The 21,412-nt window shown below is 40.0% G+C and overlaps 2 protein-coding genes across 2 annotated transcripts in view; one reads left to right on the top strand and one right to left on the bottom strand.

Annotated features, from left to right (window-relative positions):
- Nucleotides 1–20,392, bottom strand: part of KCNU1 (potassium calcium-activated channel subfamily U member 1) — a 175,196-nt gene extending 154,804 nt beyond the window's left edge. The window contains 3 exon segments of the mRNA XM_068531985.1: nt 12,501–12,630; nt 15,321–15,462; nt 20,359–20,392. The gene's annotated coding sequence lies outside the window, so the exon portion shown is untranslated.
- LOC137755874 (dnaJ homolog subfamily C member 14-like) overlaps nt 13,435–21,412 on the top strand; it is a 42,948-nt gene continuing 34,970 nt past the window's right edge. The window contains 3 exon segments of the mRNA XM_068531993.1: nt 13,435–13,512; nt 18,303–18,390; nt 20,440–21,108. Coding sequence (XP_068388094.1) covers nt 13,435–13,512; nt 18,303–18,390; nt 20,440–21,108 — 835 coding nt within the window.

Genomic DNA, 21,412 nt, shown 5'->3' with positions numbered 1-21,412 from the left:
AACTAAATGATGTGGAGTGACTGTTCTCTGCAACTCCACGTGATGTTTGTACCACAGTCACGATGGGGCTAGGACTGAGGGAGGGGGAGCAGGTTGGAAGATTCTCCTTGGGATTGAGAAGCAAGGTGTTGGTCTTTGGGTATGTATTTTCTCAATCATTTTCTATTCTAATAGACAATCATGAATACAGGAATTATTTCATAAGCTAGAGTTACAGACACGGATACCACAAGTCTTAAGTGAAACTGTCTCAACAAACAAAAGGACGTGTAAGCTGTTATTTCTACCAAAGAGTTGCAAAGAAGTTATCTGTAAGTCAGACTAGGAGCTGTAATAATTTAGAAAAGAATTTTAAGTCCCAAGAAATTTCATCCAATACTTGTCAACAGTGCTGAAAATCACGTGTATCTTTACCAGTTTGAGTTTTAGTTGCAAGAAACAGAAAACGACCCTGACAAAAAGAAAATAAATTTATATAAGAATATCAGCTACTCCCAGTAGCTTGAGTAGCTGAGAATGCTGGACAAGTAAGCTTGTGGACCACACAGCCAAAGCAATAGTCCAAACAGCACCACAAATCTGGTCTGTTGGGAAACCAACATCATGGCCAACTGTGGTCGGCAAAATGGAACCCCAAATATGTCCACATCCCAATCCCCAGAACCTATAATACTTTACATGGCAAAAGGGGCTTTGCAGATGTATTTAAGGTAATGGACTCTAAGATAAAGAGACTACCTTATTTTATCCGGGTGGGTCCCATCTCATCACATGAACCCTGAAGTAGAGAACTTTTCTGACTGGAGGCAGAAGAGATATGGCACAGGGAAGAGTCACAGAGACTGGAAGCATGAGTAAGACGCTACACCATCGGAGGCAGCAACACGATGAGGAGTGCACGTGGCCTTAAGGAGCTGAGAGAGGGTCCCAGATGACAGCTGGCCAAAGCATGGGGAGCTCAACCTACTACTACAAGGAACTGAATTCTGCTAACAACCTGACGAGCCTTAGAAGCGGATCATCAATCACACCCAAGAAAAGGCAAGGCCAAGACCAAGACCCGACTGCTTCGACTGGCAAAGATACAGTGAGCCACTTTTGGATTCAGACGTTTATTACTTACATAATCAGCACATGGAAGACTAGCCAAAGGCTCCGGCTGCCCACGGTCCTCGTCCCACACACTAGAAAGGATGACACTAAGCAAAAGGGGCCAGGCGACTCTAACGCAAACTGTGGAGTATCTCGTTGCTGAGGAGCCAATTCTAGGCTACAGCTCAGCAGTTTTATACCCTACAAATCTATTCTGATGGGGGCAAGGGACAGGGTAGAAATCCCCATACCTCATCATAACCTGGGAGGTGATGAGGAAATGTCTCATGGGGAGACAGGTCCGGGGGAGATGACCTCACAGAAGCTCCTTACGATCCTCCCATGCTCTCCTGCTCTGGGAGGATCACAGGCATTCTGCCAAGGCTCAGATGAGCTGTGGTTCAAGCCTCTGCCTGCCTGGTCTATGTGGAAACCTGCAGGGTCAGCAGAGTGCATGGCAGAGCCATTCCCATACACGGATTGTCCCTCTGAGCCTCCAGATCAGGCCTCAGGCAGGACACCACCTTGATTTCTTTCTTATGAGACCCAGAGTGAAGAAATCAGTCAAGTCTACCCAGACTTCTGACCTACAGAACTGTAAAGAGAATACATTTGCATTGTTTTAAGGTGCTAAGATGGCTGTAACGTGTTACACAGCAACAGGACACTGATGTGAGCTCTAAACACCAGAAGAGTCAGGACCTTCAACTGAATGCTGCTGTTGGCATTTCAGATGTTGGTGCTCTTGGAAACTGGATGCATCCCACATCTACTTTCAGAGAAGTTCCCTCCTGTCTTGACTTTTTGCTTTACCAGTTTCGTCTTCAAGTTCCAGAGTGAGTGCTTGTTATTGGCTTTGCGATCATGTGCCCATGTGCTAACTACAAAGGGGGCCTGGAAAGGGAGCACCTGAGCTTCTAGAACGACAGGTAGGCTCTGCATCTCTTCCACTCATAATATGAGAAATTCCCCAAATACTGAAAAGGAGATTCAAATTATAATCAGGAAGAAAGTGTTATTACTGCTACATACCACTCTTTTGTTATCCAATATCAAGACAGACCCTGGGCTCCTATGGTTTCAATATTTCAATATTTCAGGAGAATAGTGCTTCCACTAAAAGACTCAGCAATGGTCCCACTGAATCTGAAGCTGTAACACACCTGGCTACCCTGAGCTTTTCCAGCAATTGACTTAACAAAAAGAACTGTCTGTGATATAGAAATATTGATCAAGAACATGGGTGTTGATTAATACGTTGTGCTACTGCACAAGATGAAATTTGTGTGATGGTTATTATGTGTGTAAAACTAAGAGGGGATCCTTTCACTTTGACCTCTTGGATCTTACACTTGTGCCTTCAGGGAGAAAGAGCCCCATTTCTGGTTGCTGGTGTGGAGTGAATTCCAATTCTATGTAGAGCACCCCTCTCTTGCTTGGTGTTTTCCCCTAGTTAACACTGGGTCCTAAAAAGGCATTCTACTGACTTATAGAACTAGCTGTTTCTAGATGTTGGATTGGAGGGTAAGATCAGTGAATCCCAAGGGCTTGGATTCTTTCACTGTAAAGTGAATTCACTGAAAAGTGAGTTCCTTGGAATATTACTCTATTTTCTAAAATTTATTTGAAGTGCTTCAGTTTGGCAGTGTAAGGTGTGTGTGCATATCTAAATTAACATTGATCTAGAGTGCAGGAATGGTCACATAGTATGTGAAGTAAGCTGCTCGGTAACTTGCATTTCAGAATATATCAGAACTGGTTGGTTAGAATCTGAAAACCTTATTGTATAGCTCCCCTTACACATATCAGTCTGATTTGGCACTGGAGGGTTTATTAATTAATGTAAAGAATATTAAATTATGTCATTGGAGAAATGAATCGTGTCAGTATGTGTCAGGCAGAAAGATGTGTACAGAAAAATCTACACTTGCATGATTAACACTCTGACAATCCCAGCAGGCTAATATTTTTTGAGTAGTATCCTAGGTTTAGAACTCCACTCACTCCAGAGTTCCCCATTTGAGAGAGAATTTTTTGCTCTAATCAAACGAGGAATATAGCTGTTTCTGCCATCAGAATACTTGTTGTGGCTGGATGAGCCTTTAGCTCAAGAGACTTGTGGAGTTCCTAGAGAACAGGGTGGAAAGGATGGAGAGTGGGGACGTCACCTGACTTGCAAGACCTCATTATTCACATGTCTTGATGCCTGCTCACTAATCAATATTGGTACTTAGGTATGGTTTTTGCTTTCTTTAAAACATAATATCTGGCAATAACATTGCAGAGAAAACAAATGGCTCCAACCATCACTAATCACCAGAGGCAACCAATATTCACCAAAAAGAACCTAACGCCTTGAATAGCGGATTAGCCTAGGTCAGCCTTAATAAAGATATCATTAGGGTGAATAATGCATTCAGTAGGGCCACAGATGGTGATGGTGGCGGGTATATAGTGGGCAGGGATCAATTTTCTGGTTATTCCCTTGATGGTTTCACTGATATGCAGGAATGAGTTGGCTTACGTCAACTCTGTCTCCTTGTGGATGGTGCCTGCTGCCAAATGTCTCAAAATAGGTCATTTGTCACTTTCAGTGCCATCCTTCGTAAGATGCTGAATCCCTGACCCAACCTACTAAGAGCTTCCACATCCTTGAGATGCCAAATGAAGCTGTATTGTCTTTGAGTCCTCCAAGTGCTAGACCCATGTGATAACCTGGAGAGCAACAGAGAGAATGACCATCTTCCTGACTCTGTGTAGACGTTCTCACCTGGGTGCTTTCTGGGCTCAGAACCTCACAAGATCTCTCAAGGAAATAATGATTTTATCCTGTGGTTTTCAACACCATTCTCCATGAGAAGTGAAAAACTGCAGCTCAGAAAACACTGAGAGTGGGAGCCATTGTTCCATTACCTTTTTACACCCAATGCCTCTGTATAACATGACTTCCTCCAGCCAAAAACAAAAACGCCATGTACATAAACTCACACAGACAGACACTGAAAGAGAAATAAGTGCTCATGCTTGAGTTTACGTGTGGGGAGAGCGGTGTTTCGGAATCCCATCGGTCTGTCTTTAGGATGAGGTCATATTTCACTAATGCATACCAAGGTGAAAAAATTCTATTTTGTAAAGATTAGTCATCATTCAATCTGGTGTAATTTCCTTGTTGTCCTTAAAGTCTTCTTATGCTTGGAATACTTCAGAACTTTTAGTAGAGTCGACACCTGCAAAGGCAACATCGCATCTGCAGATACCCTAAGGTAGCTCATAGGGTAGTTACGTTCAGGCCCAGAGAAATATCAAGTTAGGCCCAAAGGCAGTGTTCTAAGCTTTAAAAAATAAGTTCTTAACCTTTTTAAATCAAGAAATTTCACTTTAAAATATCCGGATTTCTGGATGTCTTAAAAAAATGCACCCTTGTTCCTAGATGGCAGAAATAGGCTATGACTTTTAGAGGGGACATCAGTCTCCAGTTTTTTATACTTTCCACTTGCCCACTTCATTCTGTAGGTATTTAGGCTTGTATTCTCTGCTTTAGACCTCACTCAAATGGTGTATTCACGTAAGTGCCCAAACTAATGCTACAGAAATCAATCTACCAAAAGCTCTACAAATACCTTATCATAGACTCTTGGCCATAATTTCATCTTGTCCAGTGGTTTCCAAAAATCTGGTCATGAACCAGCACCTGGATGGCTGCAGGAAAATTAACTGGGGGAGTTTTCTGAATTTAGGTGATCAGGCTCCTGCCCTCAGAGATGTCCATCCAGATGGACATCTGTATGTTTTAAAACATCTAGCACAATTCCATTGCACAGATGTGTTGGGAACCATTGGTCTCCTCCAGCCTTTCTTACCCTGGAGTGAGGGAGGGACGGGAGGGGCATGGAAACGCATTGACGTGACTGCTTAACAGGTCCAGGAATACTGATAAATTAAATTAAATTTATTGGCATTAGTAATGTTTTTTTGATCTGCTAGAGGAGTCCACTGAATGAAAAGATCAAGATCTAAAAGAAAGATGGCTGAAGCCAAAATTACAGAAGCAAAAGCAGCTCTGATGTCTCTGTCCCAGGTCTCCTCTGTTTTCTCCAGTCTATTCTCTGATAACACAAGCACCTCTGCCTCTTAGTTACCCAAGCTTCTTGCAAATTTTCAAAACCCTCAGCAGGGAGGTAAGCAATTGAGTGATTATTCGGTTTGATATTTCTCTCATTTTACCTCTTCTACTTTTTTCTTTAAGCTCCTCTGTCCATAGATATTCTTTGAGGTCTTTGCATAGCATCAAGATAGAACACTGACATTCCGATGGTAGGTCAAATAGATAATTATAAACTTTGATAAACTCAACTTTGATATTGATCAATATTTTTCAGGTCTTTATCGGTAGTTTTCACTGGATAATGTCCCACATGTGTTTCCTGATGTACATATTTGTTATACTCAGAGGAGGTGGATGGAGGTGAGGATAAAAAGAAATTAGAGGCTTCTGATTACAGTCCAGAATTCCTGTGGATTCAGGAATCTGGTCAATGTCTTTACAAAAGATCACCTCACTCAAACCTCTATCAACAGCCTTGAAAAAGTAAAGCATCAGTATCCTAATAGACACAGGAAAGCAACAATGTTCTGGTATGTGGGCTTAATCAAAGGAAAAATTGTTCGGTGAGACTAAGTACCTACCCATTGCTGGAAGCCAGATGCTGCTTCTGAACTAATGGCAAATGAAGAAATTTCTCCTGAATTGTAATGTGTTCTTTTATCTGTATGAATATTTCAAATCTCAAGTTTGATAAAATAGAAGGAATGCAACATAACTTTTGTGACTCTGCTGAATGCTACCAATGCAGCAGCAACTCTGATTAAATAAAATATAGGATTCAGGACTTCATGAAGAAAGTCATCCGTATGTTCAGGTCCTCTCTTCTCCCTTCCTGCCTCCTTCTCTCTTCTTTTTCTTATTCCTCCCCTTCTTCCCTCGCATCACTTATCTTTCTCTGTGCAAAACAGCACCCCAAACAGAGTAACTTAAAACAACAAACATTTATTTAGCTTCCAGCTCTGTGCGTCAGCACTTCTGTGCTCAGTTTGGTTCCTCAGTGCACCTGTGGTCGGCTTCCGGTCAGTGAGCAGGCTCCGCTTCTGAGGCTTGGCTGCTTCTTAGCTGAGGTACTGGGGACAATAGAGAAACTATCTTTTAATACACAGCAGGCCAGCCTCTGTCAGTTCACACGGTGGCTGGGAGGGTTCTGGGAGAGAAGGAGGCATGCAGGGCCTCTTGAGAAGTAAGCCCAGAACTGGTACAGCATCATTCCTGCCATGTTCTGTGGTCAAAGGAAGTACAGTCCAGATGCAAAGACTGAGGAATAGGTTCTGCCTCTTGCTGGAAGTCCTGTAAAGTCACATTGCAAAGAGGCATGGATAAAGGTCGGAGTGGAGGAGTATAGCATTTTTTTTTTGGTAATCTAGCATCTCCCGCTTGCAGTTTTCATGAGTCACTTGGTGACTTACAATTATTGCACTACCTGAATGTGTAGATGCTACAAGGAGTATTATGTCGCTATATTCAAGCTCCTTATAATCTACTGGGAAGAAAAACATCAGCACCCCGCTTATAACCATCAAACACACATATGCTAGAGAGACGTGAATGAGAGGTTATTGGAAGTGGGGAGCATTTGAACCACAGTGAACTTCGTTTAGCTACTTCAGCTCCCTGTTTATTTCCACCATAGTCTAAGCTCTTCTGAGGGGTTTCCAAATCCTCTTTAATCTTGTTCCACCCAACTTAGATAACCTCTTGAATTTTAAGCATTTTTTTAAAAGATTTTGTTTTTGATGTGGAACATTTTTAAAGTCTTTGTTGAATTTGTTGCAGTATTGCTTCTGTTTTATGTTTTGTTTTTTTGGCTGCGAGGCATGTGGGATCTTGGCTCCCCGACCAGTGATCGAGCCTGCACCCCCTGCACTGGAAGGCGATGTCCTAACCACTGGACCGCCAGGGAAGTCCCTAAGCATTTTATTTCTAACAATATTAAACATATTTAAAAGCAAGAAGAACAGTACAAGCATCCTCCATATCTCACCACCTAAATCAAACAATTGTCAACATTTTGCCATATTTGTATCATATATACATGCTACACAGCTCACATACATAGATATATGTATATTAGAAAACATAAAATCCATATACAAATTTTTAAAATCAGACATTTTCAGCTGAGAGAAATTTATAGTTCTAAATGCTTATATTAAAAAAGAACAAATGTCACAAATGAACAGCCTAACTTTATACCTTAAAGAACTAGAAAAAGAAGAAAAAACTAAATTCAAAGCTAGAAGGAAGAACATAGTAAATATTAGGGCAGAGAGAAATAAAATAGACAATAGAAAGACAATAGAGAAAATCAATGAAACCAAGATCCTTGTTTCTGCTTCAAAAAGATCAGAAAATTGAACGCTCTTTAGCTAGATTAACTTAACAAAAAAAGAGAAAAGTCTCCAATAAATAAAATCAGAAATAAAAGTGGGGACATTAGTACTTACTTTACAGAAGTAAAAATAGTCACAAGGGACTACTATGAAGAATTACATGCCAACAAATTTGATAACCTGCAAGAAATGCACAAATTCCTAGATGCATACAACTTGCTAAGTCTAATCATTGAGAATTAGAAAATCTCAAAAGACCAATAAGAAATAAGGATACTTCATCAGTAATTTAAAAAAAACCGCAACAAACAAGTTTCAGGCCAGATGGCTTCACTAGTGAATTTTACCAAACGTTTGAAAAGAATTAACAGAATCTCAAATTCTTCCAAAAAGTTGAAAGGGAGGGAGCATTTCCTAATTCATTCTATGAGGCCAGAATGACCCTGATTCCAAAGTGGGACAAAGACGCTACAAGGAAAGAAAACTACATACCAGTATGGCTAACGAATATTGATCCAAATATTCCCAACAAAATACTAGCAAACTGAATCCAACAGCATGTTAAAAAGATATGCCCATGATTAACAAGGGTTTATACCTGGAAGGCATGGTTGGTTCAACATACAAAAATTGATCGATGTGAAACACCACAATAACAGAAAGAAAGAAAATTATTATTTCAAAAAAACATTTGAAAAAATTCAACACACTTTCATGATAAAAACACTCAACTAACTAGGAATTGAAGGAAACTACCTTAAAATAATAAAATTCATATATGAAAAACTCACAGCTAACATCATGCTCAATGGTGAAAGATGCAAAGTTTTTCCTCTTGCATTAAGAATAAGACAAAAAGCCCTACTTTTGCTACTCCTATTTAACATAGGACTGGACGTCCTAGCCAGAGAAATTGGGCAAGAAAAATAAAGAAAGAAAAGTCATCCAAATTGGAAAGCAAAAAGTAAAATATCTCAGTTCACAGACAACATGATCTTATATGTAGAAAACACTCAAGATTTTTGTAAAACCTGTTAGAACTAATAAACTAATTCAGTGAAGTTGCAGAATACAAAGTCAACATGCAAAAATCAGCTGCATTTCTATACGTGGACAATGAACAACCCAAAAAGGAAATTAAGAAAACAATTACATTCTCAAGAGCATCCCAAAGGATAAAATACTTAAGAATAAACTTAACCAAGGAGTTAAAAGACTTGTACATTGAAAACTACAGAACACTGCTGAAAGAAATGAAAGAAAACAAATGGAAAAATATTCTGTGTTCCTGCATTGGAAGGCTCTGTATTGTTAAGATGCCAATACTACCCAAAGCAATCTACAGCCTCAATGCAAGCCCTATGAAAATCCCAATGATGTTTCTTGCAGATGTAGAAAAATCTATGCTAAATTTTATATGGATTCTTCAGGCACCCTGAATACCCAAAACAATATGGAAAAAGAAGAGCATGACGGGCAGTCTCACATTTAAATGCCTGTCAATAAGTGAGTGGATAAACAAAATATGTTTTTATATATGTAGAAAGGAATATTATTCAACCTTAAAAAGAAGGAAATTCTGACACGCTCCATAACATGGATAATAAATCTTGATGACATTATACTAAGTGAAATAAACCAATCACAAAAGGACAAATATTGTATGATTCCACACATATGAAGTTTCTAGAATGGTCAAATTCTTAAAGACAGAGAGTGGTATGGTTGTTCCCAGGGTCTTGGGGAAGGGAGGAATGGGAAGTCAAGTTTAGCGGCTACCAAGTTTCAGTGTGGGATGATGAAAGCAAGTTCTAGTGATGGGTAGTGGTGATGGCTGCACAACAATGTTGAATGTACTTAATGCCATTGAACTGTGTGCTTAGAAATGGTTAAAACAATAAATTTTATGTTATGTATATTTTATCACAATTTTAACAAAATAACTCATTGGTTATGCTGAGTACTTTATATTGCATCATATCAGGAGGCACAAAATGACTAGTTGACTCATTACTCATGAGAGTGACAAACAGATTTCTCCACTGTAAAGGTACATTTTCCCCTTTACAACTGGGAATTAATCAGGGTGGCAGTATTTTCAGCACACCCACTTTTCACTTAATGATTTTAGCATTCACCAATGATCCTTGCCTGACTCGAGTATCTATTTGGAGCTATTCAATGGTGGTGTTTTTCTCCCTGTCATTTCATCTATAATCATTAGCTGATTTTCTTTTATAATAAAATAGTGTTTCCTCATCAATTAGGGCCATTTGGTGACATTTCATAGTCACTAAAATAAAAGTATAAATGCCTAATTAATTCTTTCTTGTTAATTTACTTTTAAAGTGAGAAGTTGGTGTTAACTGTCATCTCCAGTGAAAGCTTTTTTTTTTAATGTGTGTGTAATTTCAATTTCAAATTCAAATTTCAATCCACAATGAGATATATATACATCTATATATCTACCTACCTATGTATCTGTGTGTGTGTGTGTTTGTGTTTCAGTGGACTGAAATTGTATATATTCAACATGCTGCAATGAAATGCATTTATTATTATTATTTTTGCTCATATTGTTTCAAGTTTTGTCAGTAGAAGCCCTTTCAACTGGGTCCTGGGTCCTTCTGACAGAACTCCATTGGTCTTTGAACGCCTCTTTGCTTTCTGGTACAAAAAGATGTCCCAATACCTTGTACTTTCCCTATCAGATCTGAAGGCAGCCATTTTAAGAAAAGAACTCTGTCCCCTCTAGTGGAGAACAGTATTTAGAAAACAAACTTTGGATACGAGTGGTACTCAGTTCTACTTGGATATTCCTGCTCATGGGCCCTTTCATGGATGCGTTATTTTTTTTAAAAATCTTGAGTTTATATAATTTTCATTTCAAGTTTAACATAAGATTTAACTTAATTTCTTGAACTTCAGATTTGTGTCTCTTTTCCCATACATTGAAATCATGACATATAATATGGAAATGACTATTTGTAGCATAATACAATATTCACAAGAAAGTTTCAAAATCATAAAATAAAATAAATATTACCACGGGACTAAAACTACTGAATAAAGTTTAAGATTTCTTTGTACTTCTTTTTAAAATAAGTTTATCAGTTTTTTAAAATTGTGGTAAGAACATTTAACATGAGCTCTACCCTCTCGGCAAATTTTTCAGTGTATAATGCAGTATTGTTAATTACAGGCACGATGCTATAATGACTCTGTTGTGACATCTCTTAGTAATCTTCATACAGACTTAGCTTAGCCATGAAGTATTCCAAGTTTTCTCCAGAAATCTTCAGCCTTTTTCGTGTTACTTAGAGTGCCTGTTGTTGAACACATACTTATGAACTGTAGGACATCATAATTCTCTGTCTCAGGGTAGCCCCTACTTCTCAATAACCTGTTTCGCTGTGTAACCCGTGAGAAGGAGGGCTCATCAGTCCACACCTGACATCCTCTGTTGCATCTGTTCTTAGGAATCTAAAATTGAAATCCACATGATTGATTTCTACCTTAAAATATCTCACCATTGTGAATCCTAAAGATTTTCTGAGCTTTAGGTTATCTAACTCTCTCCGTTCTTCTACTGTTAATTGACAGAGCAATTCTCATGAATCCTCACCAAGCCCAAACTGCCTAGTTCTGAGAATATAAGAAATTTTTAAAGTGATTGGATCATACTGGTTCAGTAACACTCACACATGCAAGCACAGGTCTCTACCAAACATTGACTCAAACGTTGACTACCTTGCTGAAATAGTGTTTCTAATTTGAGAAAGGAATCACGTTTGGATTATTCCAGTGACTTATATGATCAATACAGTAGAATCCTTGGCTTGTTAAAACATATTTTACATTTTAGGTTTCAGGAATTTTGTTCTTTTCAATATTTACTGATTTAAACTTTAAGTGAAGAATATCTTACAGCAAATTCTCTTCTTTATTCTGGGAAAATGTATGTATTTTAAACCAAGAGTTTGTTGTTTTGGACATGAATGGGGGTTCCCAACTCTTACCAAGCGTATAATCTCAATTGTATGTGGAACTTACAAACATTGACCTCATAGAAACAGAAAGTTTCCAAATAATAAAATAAAATAAATATTACCACGGGAATAAAACTAAATAAATAAATATCACCATGGGAATGGTGATTGCCAGGGCTTGAGGAGTTGGGGAAATGGCGAGATACTGGTCAAAGGGTGCAAACTTACAGTTATAAGATGAATAAGATCCAGGGCTCCAGGGTACAGCGTGGTGACCATAGTTAACGATACTGTATTGGATACTTGAATGTTGCTATGAAATTAGAGCTTTAATGTTCTCACCATAACAACAGAAACAACAACAAGAAAACGGTAATTACGTGAACTAACCTTGTTAACTAACCTTATTGTGGTAAGCATTTAGCAATATATACATGTATCAAATCATCACCTTGTACACCTTAAACTCACACAATGTCATTATGTCAATTATATCTCAATAAAGCTAGGAAAAAAGAATTCAGGAAACTTAAGGAAGAGGTAAACATAATTATTAATTTGGTCAACATTAAGGGATACTGCATTATAAAAGCTTATAACTCAACCAAAGACAGTGTGATCTCAAAGTCCTGAGTATTATTTCTTTAATAAAGAAGAAATCATTCAATTCAGTCCCTCCACCCCACCACCAAACAAATACAAGAATCAACTCCTGGTAGGGGATACCCATGTTCTGAGGAACAGAAAATCTATATACACTGCATTTGTTGATGCTGCCAGCTTGATTACTCTACAAATTTGATTAAAGTCCAAATGACTTCTGAGTCTGAACAAAATGCAAGGTCAGAAAATATCAGGTGACAGGAAAACTCAAAACTGGCTTCTAGTTTGGCAACTGTTCTGGGTTATGATTTCTTCTGGATTGGGCTACATCCTGAATAAATCCCAAATCCCATTTTATGCAGGAATCTAAGCTCCTACCTTGGTCTTCCATGTCCTTTGTTTTGCAGCTAAAAGTCAGGAGACAAATGAGGAGGATTAAATCCATTCAAAGCATGTGAAGAGAAGAGGCCATTTTTTTCCCGGTGCATTTTTTAAAAGAGGATAAGACCTATTAAGAGAGATTTGTATTCTGTCAGATTTATCTGAGAGAATGATATTCAACATTTCAACCCATTTTTGCTAACATTTCTGAAGAGAATTTTTCTCCTTTAACATAGTGAACTCATCTCTTTGGTTTAAAATCTTACGATGATGCCACAGACATCTGATGGACTAAATTAAACAAAGGAAAGAAACATTTCTTAAACAGGATTATCTACAGTGTTGTGACTGAATATATATTACTTTACTATTTTAAACTTTACTTCACGCTTCTTCCATGCCACATATATTTTCTTCCTACTCATGCAGTCTTGAATTACAATGTGGAACACGGAACAGATCTTCTGGAATCCAGGAGGCTGAAGTTGCAGCTATAGATATTTCTCATAATTACATAAGTTTCTTCTTTCCCATTCTCAGCCCCTGGGCTTTGAGGTGACTAGAGAGTCCAGTGGAGCTTCTGAGGACAGAATATGGCCATGGTCCATGCATTTCCTTCAAGTTGGAAGGACAACCAGGGAGCTGTTGGTAGCCAGGGAGCTCCCGATTCTCCCCTGGGGAGGAGGTTAATCCTGGCAGAAATCTCTAGAGAGTGACTTGAAATCCTAACAGCCCTATCTATTTTCTCCATGACATTTTATTCACCAGTGAGTACCTGTGGACTAAGAGATTTCTTTCTTGGGTTCTCTTGTTAAATTTAACATCTCTCATAAGAATTAATTGCAGCAACTCAATACTAGCAAGTCACCAATGAATTACACAACTATTTTCTGGGAAATTATAGAACAGAGACAAAGGGAAAATTAGCGTGATGGACTCTGAGTGCAGGAGCCTGCATCACCATCTCAGGAGGGCCCTGGTACCGGTGACCCCCACACGGACAGCATCGGCAAGCGGAGATGAGCCAGTCACAGGAGGGAGAGACAGAAACTTTCCAAAGACAAATCGGGCAGTTGTTGCCCCCTCCATGGGGCTGTGCGCTGCAGGCATGTGATGTATGTGTAAAGTGGAGCGGGGTGCAGAATGGCTTTTTCCTACCAGCCCATAAATCAGGGTGCAAAGCCACCAGCCTAGGAGAGGAAAGGCCCTTTACCTTAATTTCATTTTCTTCCAGGGTTAAGAGGATATGGCCATTTTCGTTTAATCCTGTGGACAAGTTCCTCCTAATTCACCACTGTGGGCACTTTCAGTGGCTTAAGAGTAGAAGAGAACTGAAGAACTATGAACAGTGATGCAGGAATATCACATTTCAGAAAACCGTGGTAAGAGGTGAAAGAAATGTTGAGACCCTCAGCTCAAGCGGACGGCAGAGCGCATGTCAGTGATCTAACGACACTGGGGGACCCTTGGGCTGCCCCCTCCTGCCTCTCTGCTCTTCTCAAGCATGGGCCTGGCTGCCCCTTTGCCTCACTACTTTTCATGCCTGCTATGTCCCCCGACCTGGACAGCAGCATGTTTTTCTGTAGTTAGAAGGTGTAGATCTGTTCAAGCCCTGCCTCTGACTCATTCCTAATGTGTAACTTTAAGGGATTATCTTCATCTCTTTGAGAGATGGTACCAAGTGTTTATCACTCATGTTTAGGAGACATCAGCATCCTATTCCTAGCATCTGAATAGTGTTTTCTGATTAACCAAGTCTTTTTAATAGTTCTTTCTTTTCTGCCCTTGTTCCCCCAAATTGAGGTATACTGAAATGTTTTCTGAATTTGTCTTTAACATGCTCTGTTCCATCAAAATCTATAAATCAGGTAAATATAAGCAATGAAACTAAAATGGTATATTTTACTCCATGTGTGCTTCATATTTTTTGTGTGTGATTGATGAATTGATTGATGTATTTTGGCCTTTAAACAAACAAAACTTTTCCTATTGCAGATCCATGGCTTTATTGTGTTTTCCCTTAAAGATTTAATAAAACCCTGCCTTTTAGCACTGGTTTGGAGCTCCCAGCCCGGTAACAAAACAAAACAAAAAACCTATTAACCTTGTTCAAAATTGTTACAATGTAAGTTTCTTCCTCAAATAGATATGCTGCTCTGGACTGAATAGTTGCCCTGGAAAACTTTACAGCCCTGCTAGACAGCTGTCAGCAGTGAGAAGTAAGGGGATTTAAGCTCAGGAAGTGAGAACATACTGACATCAACCACAGTATCGTGAAGCTGATGAGAACTTGCCTCTTTAATATTCAGAGCAATGGGCCTGACATGAAGAAAAAAAAAAACACATATATTTTCCCAGTAAATGGGATAAACTACCCCTTGGATCTAAAATCACACCCATTCATATTGACCAGGATGATAAGGTAGAACCTCCAAATCAGCCCTAGGAAGATAAGTGAGCGAAACTGTTAGCGCTGTTATTTTCAGCTATTCTCGGTATGCATGCACCTTAGAATTCTTGAACCTATACTTAGTGCATTTGACTTTACATTTTCCTCCGAAGAAAATTATCGCTATTTACCAATATTTATGGCATTATGAAATAAACAGGAATTGGGTCAGCCTCCCTCATACTTTGGGATCTAGCACGGTATTATATGTTTGTTAGAGATTGCTAATTCCCTTCCCCCAACATCTGGTCTCCTCTTGTTTAAATAGGGAACTCTGATTTTCAGCTGAGCACACTGCAGCCCAGAATAAAAGACTCTACCCCCAACCTTCTTTACCAGCTAGAAATGGCAAAGGGATGAATCTTTACCAAGAAGATGCATGTGGAAATGTGTAGAATTGTGGAAAGGCTCCTTGAAAATTGCTGTCTCAGCTGAGAGAGGACCCCTCTGTGCTCTTCTGTCATTTCTCCTTCTTCTCACTCAACACAGTGATGCACATCACAAGGTGACCTTGAAAAAAAAAAAAAAAAAAAAAGCATAGGCTGAAAGTGGTGGGATGAAAAGTCAGGAGCCCGAAGTCCTGCTAGTGCCGTGGAGCTCTCTCCCAGCCCAGAGCTGCTGACTCGGGACTTTCTCTACACAAGAAAGAAACTTCTCTCTTATTTAAGCCACTGGTTGTTTGTTTGCTATATGAAGGTAAATCCTAAATTTTAAATATAAAGAATATCAATAACAGTGCTGTGAAGGGTCATACTGGAGCTCGAAATAAGAGGAAATTCAGTAATACTGATCCTGTCTTTATTTAAAAATTCTGACGTTTTGTTTACATGGATTTTTGGCATACATTTTGATTTTTTAAATATTGCATTGGGATTCCTGCTTCTGAGAAGACAAATTAGACAATTTCCCCTATTCCTCCTAAGTACAACTAAAAACCTTTGTGTTGTATGTAATTATATGTAAACCACGGACTTTGGATTATACTGATGTGTCAATGCAAGTTCGCCGACTGTAAAAAATGTACCCCTCTGGTGGGGGATATTGATAAAGGGAGAGGCTGTGCGTGTGTCAGGACAAGGAATATATGGGAATCTCTGTACCTTCTACTCACTTCTGCTGTGAACTGAAAACTGCTCTAAAAAATTAAGTCGATTTTAAGAAAACCTGATAGAACTGAAAGGAGAAATAGAAGACATAATTATACGTGGAGAAATCAACACCCTTCTTTTAATAATTAGTAAAATGCTTGGACAGAAAATCAGCATGAATATAGAAAAACTCACTATGACCAATGATCAGGATAGAATCCATTTTCATAGAAAATAAACCACATTTGGGCCATAAATCCAACATCAATAAATTTAAAGAAAAATTAATTCAGATTGCATTGTCCAACTACAAATGAATTATATATAACCCCTTAATATACTTATTAAAATCAATACATTCAGCTCTCCTCATTCTCCAAATTCTTTCCAAAGATAATAAAAATTAAGGACATGCCTTTTGGGACTGATTTAAAAATTAATCAATTAGTAAGTATTATTTAATAAAAATGTCACATTAATTGTATTAAGTGTGTACAACATGCTAGACAATGTATACATGCTAACTATTTTAAAAGTTTTAAACAAACCTTCACAGAGGACATTTTCCACTTAAGGTAGTAAATTCGGAGGAGATATCAAAATTCACTGTTGTGTGTCATAATACCTGACTCTAAACAGCTGAAGCAAATAGAAGATATGAACTTTGAATGACCCCAGTGTTCTAGATCCTTACAGACCTAACTGAAGACACTGTCCATAAAAATGAACAATGAGGCTTATTTCAACCAATTGTGCTGGATCCATGGACTCATTCTGTTCTATCTACAATGCTAGCCTTCAGTTAACAAGTATCTGACACAGCCACCATTAACTCTGACTTTCAGGCACTTAAAATCCCTTTATTTCTTTTTCTATCCAATGAACAACTAAGTGAATTTCTTCACTGCTGTATGTTCCCTTGTTGGCAAGTTAACAGACTCAGATTTGCAATTTTTAAAAACGATATAGTTTTTCCTTCCCTTCTTCAGTCTGTCAGATTCTAAGCCCAAAGCTCTTGTATTCATCCTGTACTGCCTCCGTGTGCCCAGCACTTCCATGGGCTATGAACAATGCACATATTTATGAAATCCGTCCTGATCCCTCAAGAGGCTATTCATCTGTTGAAGTAAATAGAGATGAAAATAATAACATGAAAAATATTTGAAGAAAACAGAAAATGTAATTGCTGAAGAGTGGAAGATGCTGAAAGCACTGGGGCCTTTATGGTAGAAGAAAAAGAGCAAAGAAAGAGACTCCAGGCAGGGATGCAGAAAGTACGTAACACCAAGTGCACTAATGTTCCTGTATCAGAGGTTGATCAAGTTGTGGGGTCAGGTGTGGCTGAAGTTAGCATAAGGGATTTGTATTTTATTCTCCAACCTGATACACCAGGGGAATGTGCCCTATTCACCTCAATAACAGAAGCTGACATAACAGTGGTCCTCAAAAAAGGGCTGAGATGGGAGAGGAGGTTAAAAACTGACCACAGATTCACTGCCATAAGTCATGGGGATCTACTGGAGACCTTTGAACTGGGAGTGACATGTAGTGACAGTGGTGTTTTTAAGAGATTAATAAGAAAAATAGAAGACAGTAGGAAGAGGGATGAAAAAATGATTACATATTTTAATCAAATCCAAAATTCGTTCTGAGTTGCTTATGTTGTTCAAAGAAGTAGAGTGTGGAATCAGACGTGCTGAAGTGAAATGAAAGAAAGGAGTCCTCTGATGGAATGTGAGCTCTGTGACACACAGCTGGGGTGTCTTATTCACAGCTGTGTCTGGAGAGCTTGGGTCAGTGCCTGGCACACCATAGATACACAATAAATATTTTTTAAATAAATGAAAGTTAAATGATTGAATTAAAACAACACTGGAGAACTTCTGGGTTGGGTTTGTAATATGAGAATCTGGCAAATCCAGGAAAGTTTAAATTATCCTACATTGGGCTTTCTTTGATACTAGTGTCCCTAGTCATCTGAGTGGGAATTAAATTTGAGCAAATAGAATCTTTTAATTTTTAAGTTTTGAGTTTCTTATCCTGATTCTGAGATTTTATTTTATTATGGAGAGTTAGGAAGTGTTTTAACAACTAAAACTAGTAGTTTCAGCAAAAGTTAGGTCCCTGAGTCATCAAAGCTACTCTCTTTATGTTGAGACTACTTGCTCAGAAATAAAAAGTCATTTAATATTCAGGATCTGATCTTGGATCAGATCAGCATGATCCAGATAACTACTGACCTAAAAACTTTTCCTTTCATAGCAAGCTCACCTAAATTCACTGGCATTCAACCTCGTACACAAGGATCACCTGGGGAACTTCAAATACCCGTGCCTGCAGCCGCCCTCAAGTATCCAGGTACCATTTGGTTTGGAAGTGGGGCCTGGACATCAGTATTTTTTGAAAGTTGCCAGGTGATTCTAATACAAAGCCAGAGTTGAGGACCATTCCCAGGTAACTTCATCTCCTGATACCCCACCTTCCTAGTGCACACACCAAACTGCACCACATGCTTCATTTTTCTCTGAAGGCACCAAGCCCTTTTACGTTTTTGTGTCATTACTCATACTGTCCCTTGTCATTCTTACTTCATCCAGGGAATAAAAGTTTATTGTCTTTGCGACCTGGATTAAACCCAGTTCCTCCATGACAGCTACTCTGTTTGCGTGGCCAACTCTGGCATAATCCATTCCTCTCTATTGGATGTCGCCACAGCTCTCAGCTGACTTGTTTACCGTTGTTCATTTCATTTCCTCACTAGGTTGTGAGCTGGCTGAAGGCAAGAAACACAGTTCATTTCCTGTAGCATCCCGATCGCTTGTCAACAATGGTAAACAATTAATATGTATTTGATGGAACCAAAATTATTTGAGAATATAATACAGAGTAATTTCCACGTTATGTTAAAGTCCCATCCAAAGTTTTGTTTTGTTTTAAAGCATCCTTGGTATGCATTTTATATATCACGACACAGAACTGAAAACTGAAGGTCCTATTTTCTGGTCTGGGCAGCCCTTAGATTTCCCTGAACTTAAGTTTCTTCATCTTTGAAATGAGAGAATTATTCCAAATAATTTCTATACTCTCGTAGATTTTGAAAGCAATTTACAGAATATAAAATTATCAAATAGCCTAATGGGGTGGTAAGAAAACATGCACTTCCTCTTTGTAAGCTATTTATATGCTAAATGCATATTAACCTCCTGAAATCATATCTTCATGGACTGGAACATCTCTGAAGCACAGAAAATCAAGATATTTGCTGACCTGTCAATCCTTTAATAAGCATCAATCACTTAATGGATGCCTATCAAATGGCAGGAAAGTCACAGCTGATTTGGTATTGTAGGTGTCTACTTCACTTATTGATCATTTATCATCAAGCTGCAATAGTATTAACATATGCTGTACTCATGCTAATAGTGTTTGTTTGACAAACAACATTGATTTCCCCTTCATTACCCTAATAGGTGAGTGCTAAGTGAGACTAATTTCAGAGGGACCACATCACTTATTCTGAGGGAACACATGGGTCCTCGCTCTACAACAGAGAATTCCCAGTAGGAGGAGAATACTGTAGAACACTTACTGAGCACTTTCTATGTACCTTACACTGTACCCCATTTGTTCTCCCTCCATATAATTTTATACTCATTAAGATGGCAAGATTTATTTCAAAATTTTATAATGAAAAATTTAAACATGTAAAAAAGTAGACAGCATAGTGTAGTGTACCATGTACCTATCGGCTAGATTTAATAATTTGTTAACATTTTGCTTTTATCTAATTTGTTCTAGGTTTTTAAAACCAAATTACAGATATCATGACACTTGACCGTAAATTCCTTAGGCTGCATCTCATTAAAAAAAAGCATAGTTCCTGAAATAACCATTCACAATACCACTATAGCACCAAAATACAGAAATATTTCCTTAATAGCATCTAATATCAAATTCACATTAAAATGTTCCCAGGGCTTCCCTGGTGGCGCAGTGGTTGAGAAAATGCCTGCTAATGCAGGGGACATGGGTTCGTGCCCTGGTCTGGGAAGATCCCACATGCCACGGAGCAACTGGGCCCGTGAGCCACAACTGCTGAGCCTGCGCGTCTGGAGCCTGTGCTCCGCAACGGGAGAGGCCGCGATAGTGAGAGGCCTGCGCACCGCGATGAAGAGTGGGCCCCACTTGCCACAACTAGAGAAAGCCCTAGCACAGAAATGAAGACCCAACATACCAATCAATCAATCAATCAATAAATCTAAAAAAAAAAAAATGTTCCCAATAATATTCAAAATGTGTGGTATTAAAAAATACACACTGTCCAAAGCAGTTCCCGGCCGGGCGTGGGGTGGGGGGCGTCCTGCGTAAGCGTGGGGCCCACGTGCGCGTTCACGGTCAGGGCCGGGCAAAGCCTGCGCCGCCTCAGTCTCCTCCGTCTGCCCCGGGGTGGGGAGCGGGGTCGGAGGTTGTCCGGAAAGCCGGACGGCCCCCTTCGCGTCGCCGGGCCGCCGCCATCGCTCCCACGCCCGCGTGCAACCCGGCGAAGGAGGGACACGCGGCGCGCGCCTGGCCAAGCCAGTCCCCGCGGCACGCGGCGAGGCGGCACCCGCCCCGCCAGGGCGACAAGCGCGCCTCCCTTACCGTCTCGTCCCCACAAGGGAGCTGCTCACCGCAGCGGGCACCCGAGAGGACGAAGGCACCGCTCAGCCCCCCCGCACCACAGGGGGCGACCGGGAGGACGCAGGGGCACCACCCAGGTCAGACGCGCTCCCGCACCAACGTGGGCGCGCAGGCGGCGCCGGGCCCGCCCCGCCCCGCCCCGCCCCCACCGCGGGGAGGGCCGCTCGCGAGGCACTTGCAGAGGAGCTGAGAGGCGAGAGTGTCTGCTGCTCAGAGGACCCCGGCCCCTTCCACGCCTTGAGGCAGGGGTGGGAGACCGAGAGTCCGGCCGGATGCCACACCCCGCCTTCCACGGCGGACAGGACGAAGAGCGGCCCTGTTGGCCATGAACGCCCATTCCTCGTCCGGCCTGGGAGAGCGGGACATCACCACATGGATCGATGGACAGGTTAATTATTTATGACAACAATTATTTTTATAAGTGGAGGTTATACATCATAGTACAACACTTTAGGGGGCGTGTCAGGGGCTTGATATCCCACTATTTATGATGTCAGGATTGATTGATCATGGGGTGATGAGGTGGCTATTATTAACTTAATTTGACAGTTCGAGGTAAGCGAGACACAGAGAACTTACTACATGCTCAAGTTGTTAAGAGGTCATAGCTCATAAAGAGTGGAGTCAAAATTTGAACATGACCTGAAACCTCTCCCCATCTATACCATACTGCTTCTGCAAGAGCACATGAG

This window comes from Eschrichtius robustus, chromosome 21, assembly GCF_028021215.1.
Source record: "Eschrichtius robustus isolate mEscRob2 chromosome 21, mEscRob2.pri, whole genome shotgun sequence".
NCBI lineage: Eukaryota > Metazoa > Chordata > Mammalia > Artiodactyla > Eschrichtiidae > Eschrichtius > Eschrichtius robustus.
The sequence above is the reverse complement of the archived record's forward strand: the minus strand, read 5'-3'. Positions and strand labels throughout refer to the sequence as shown.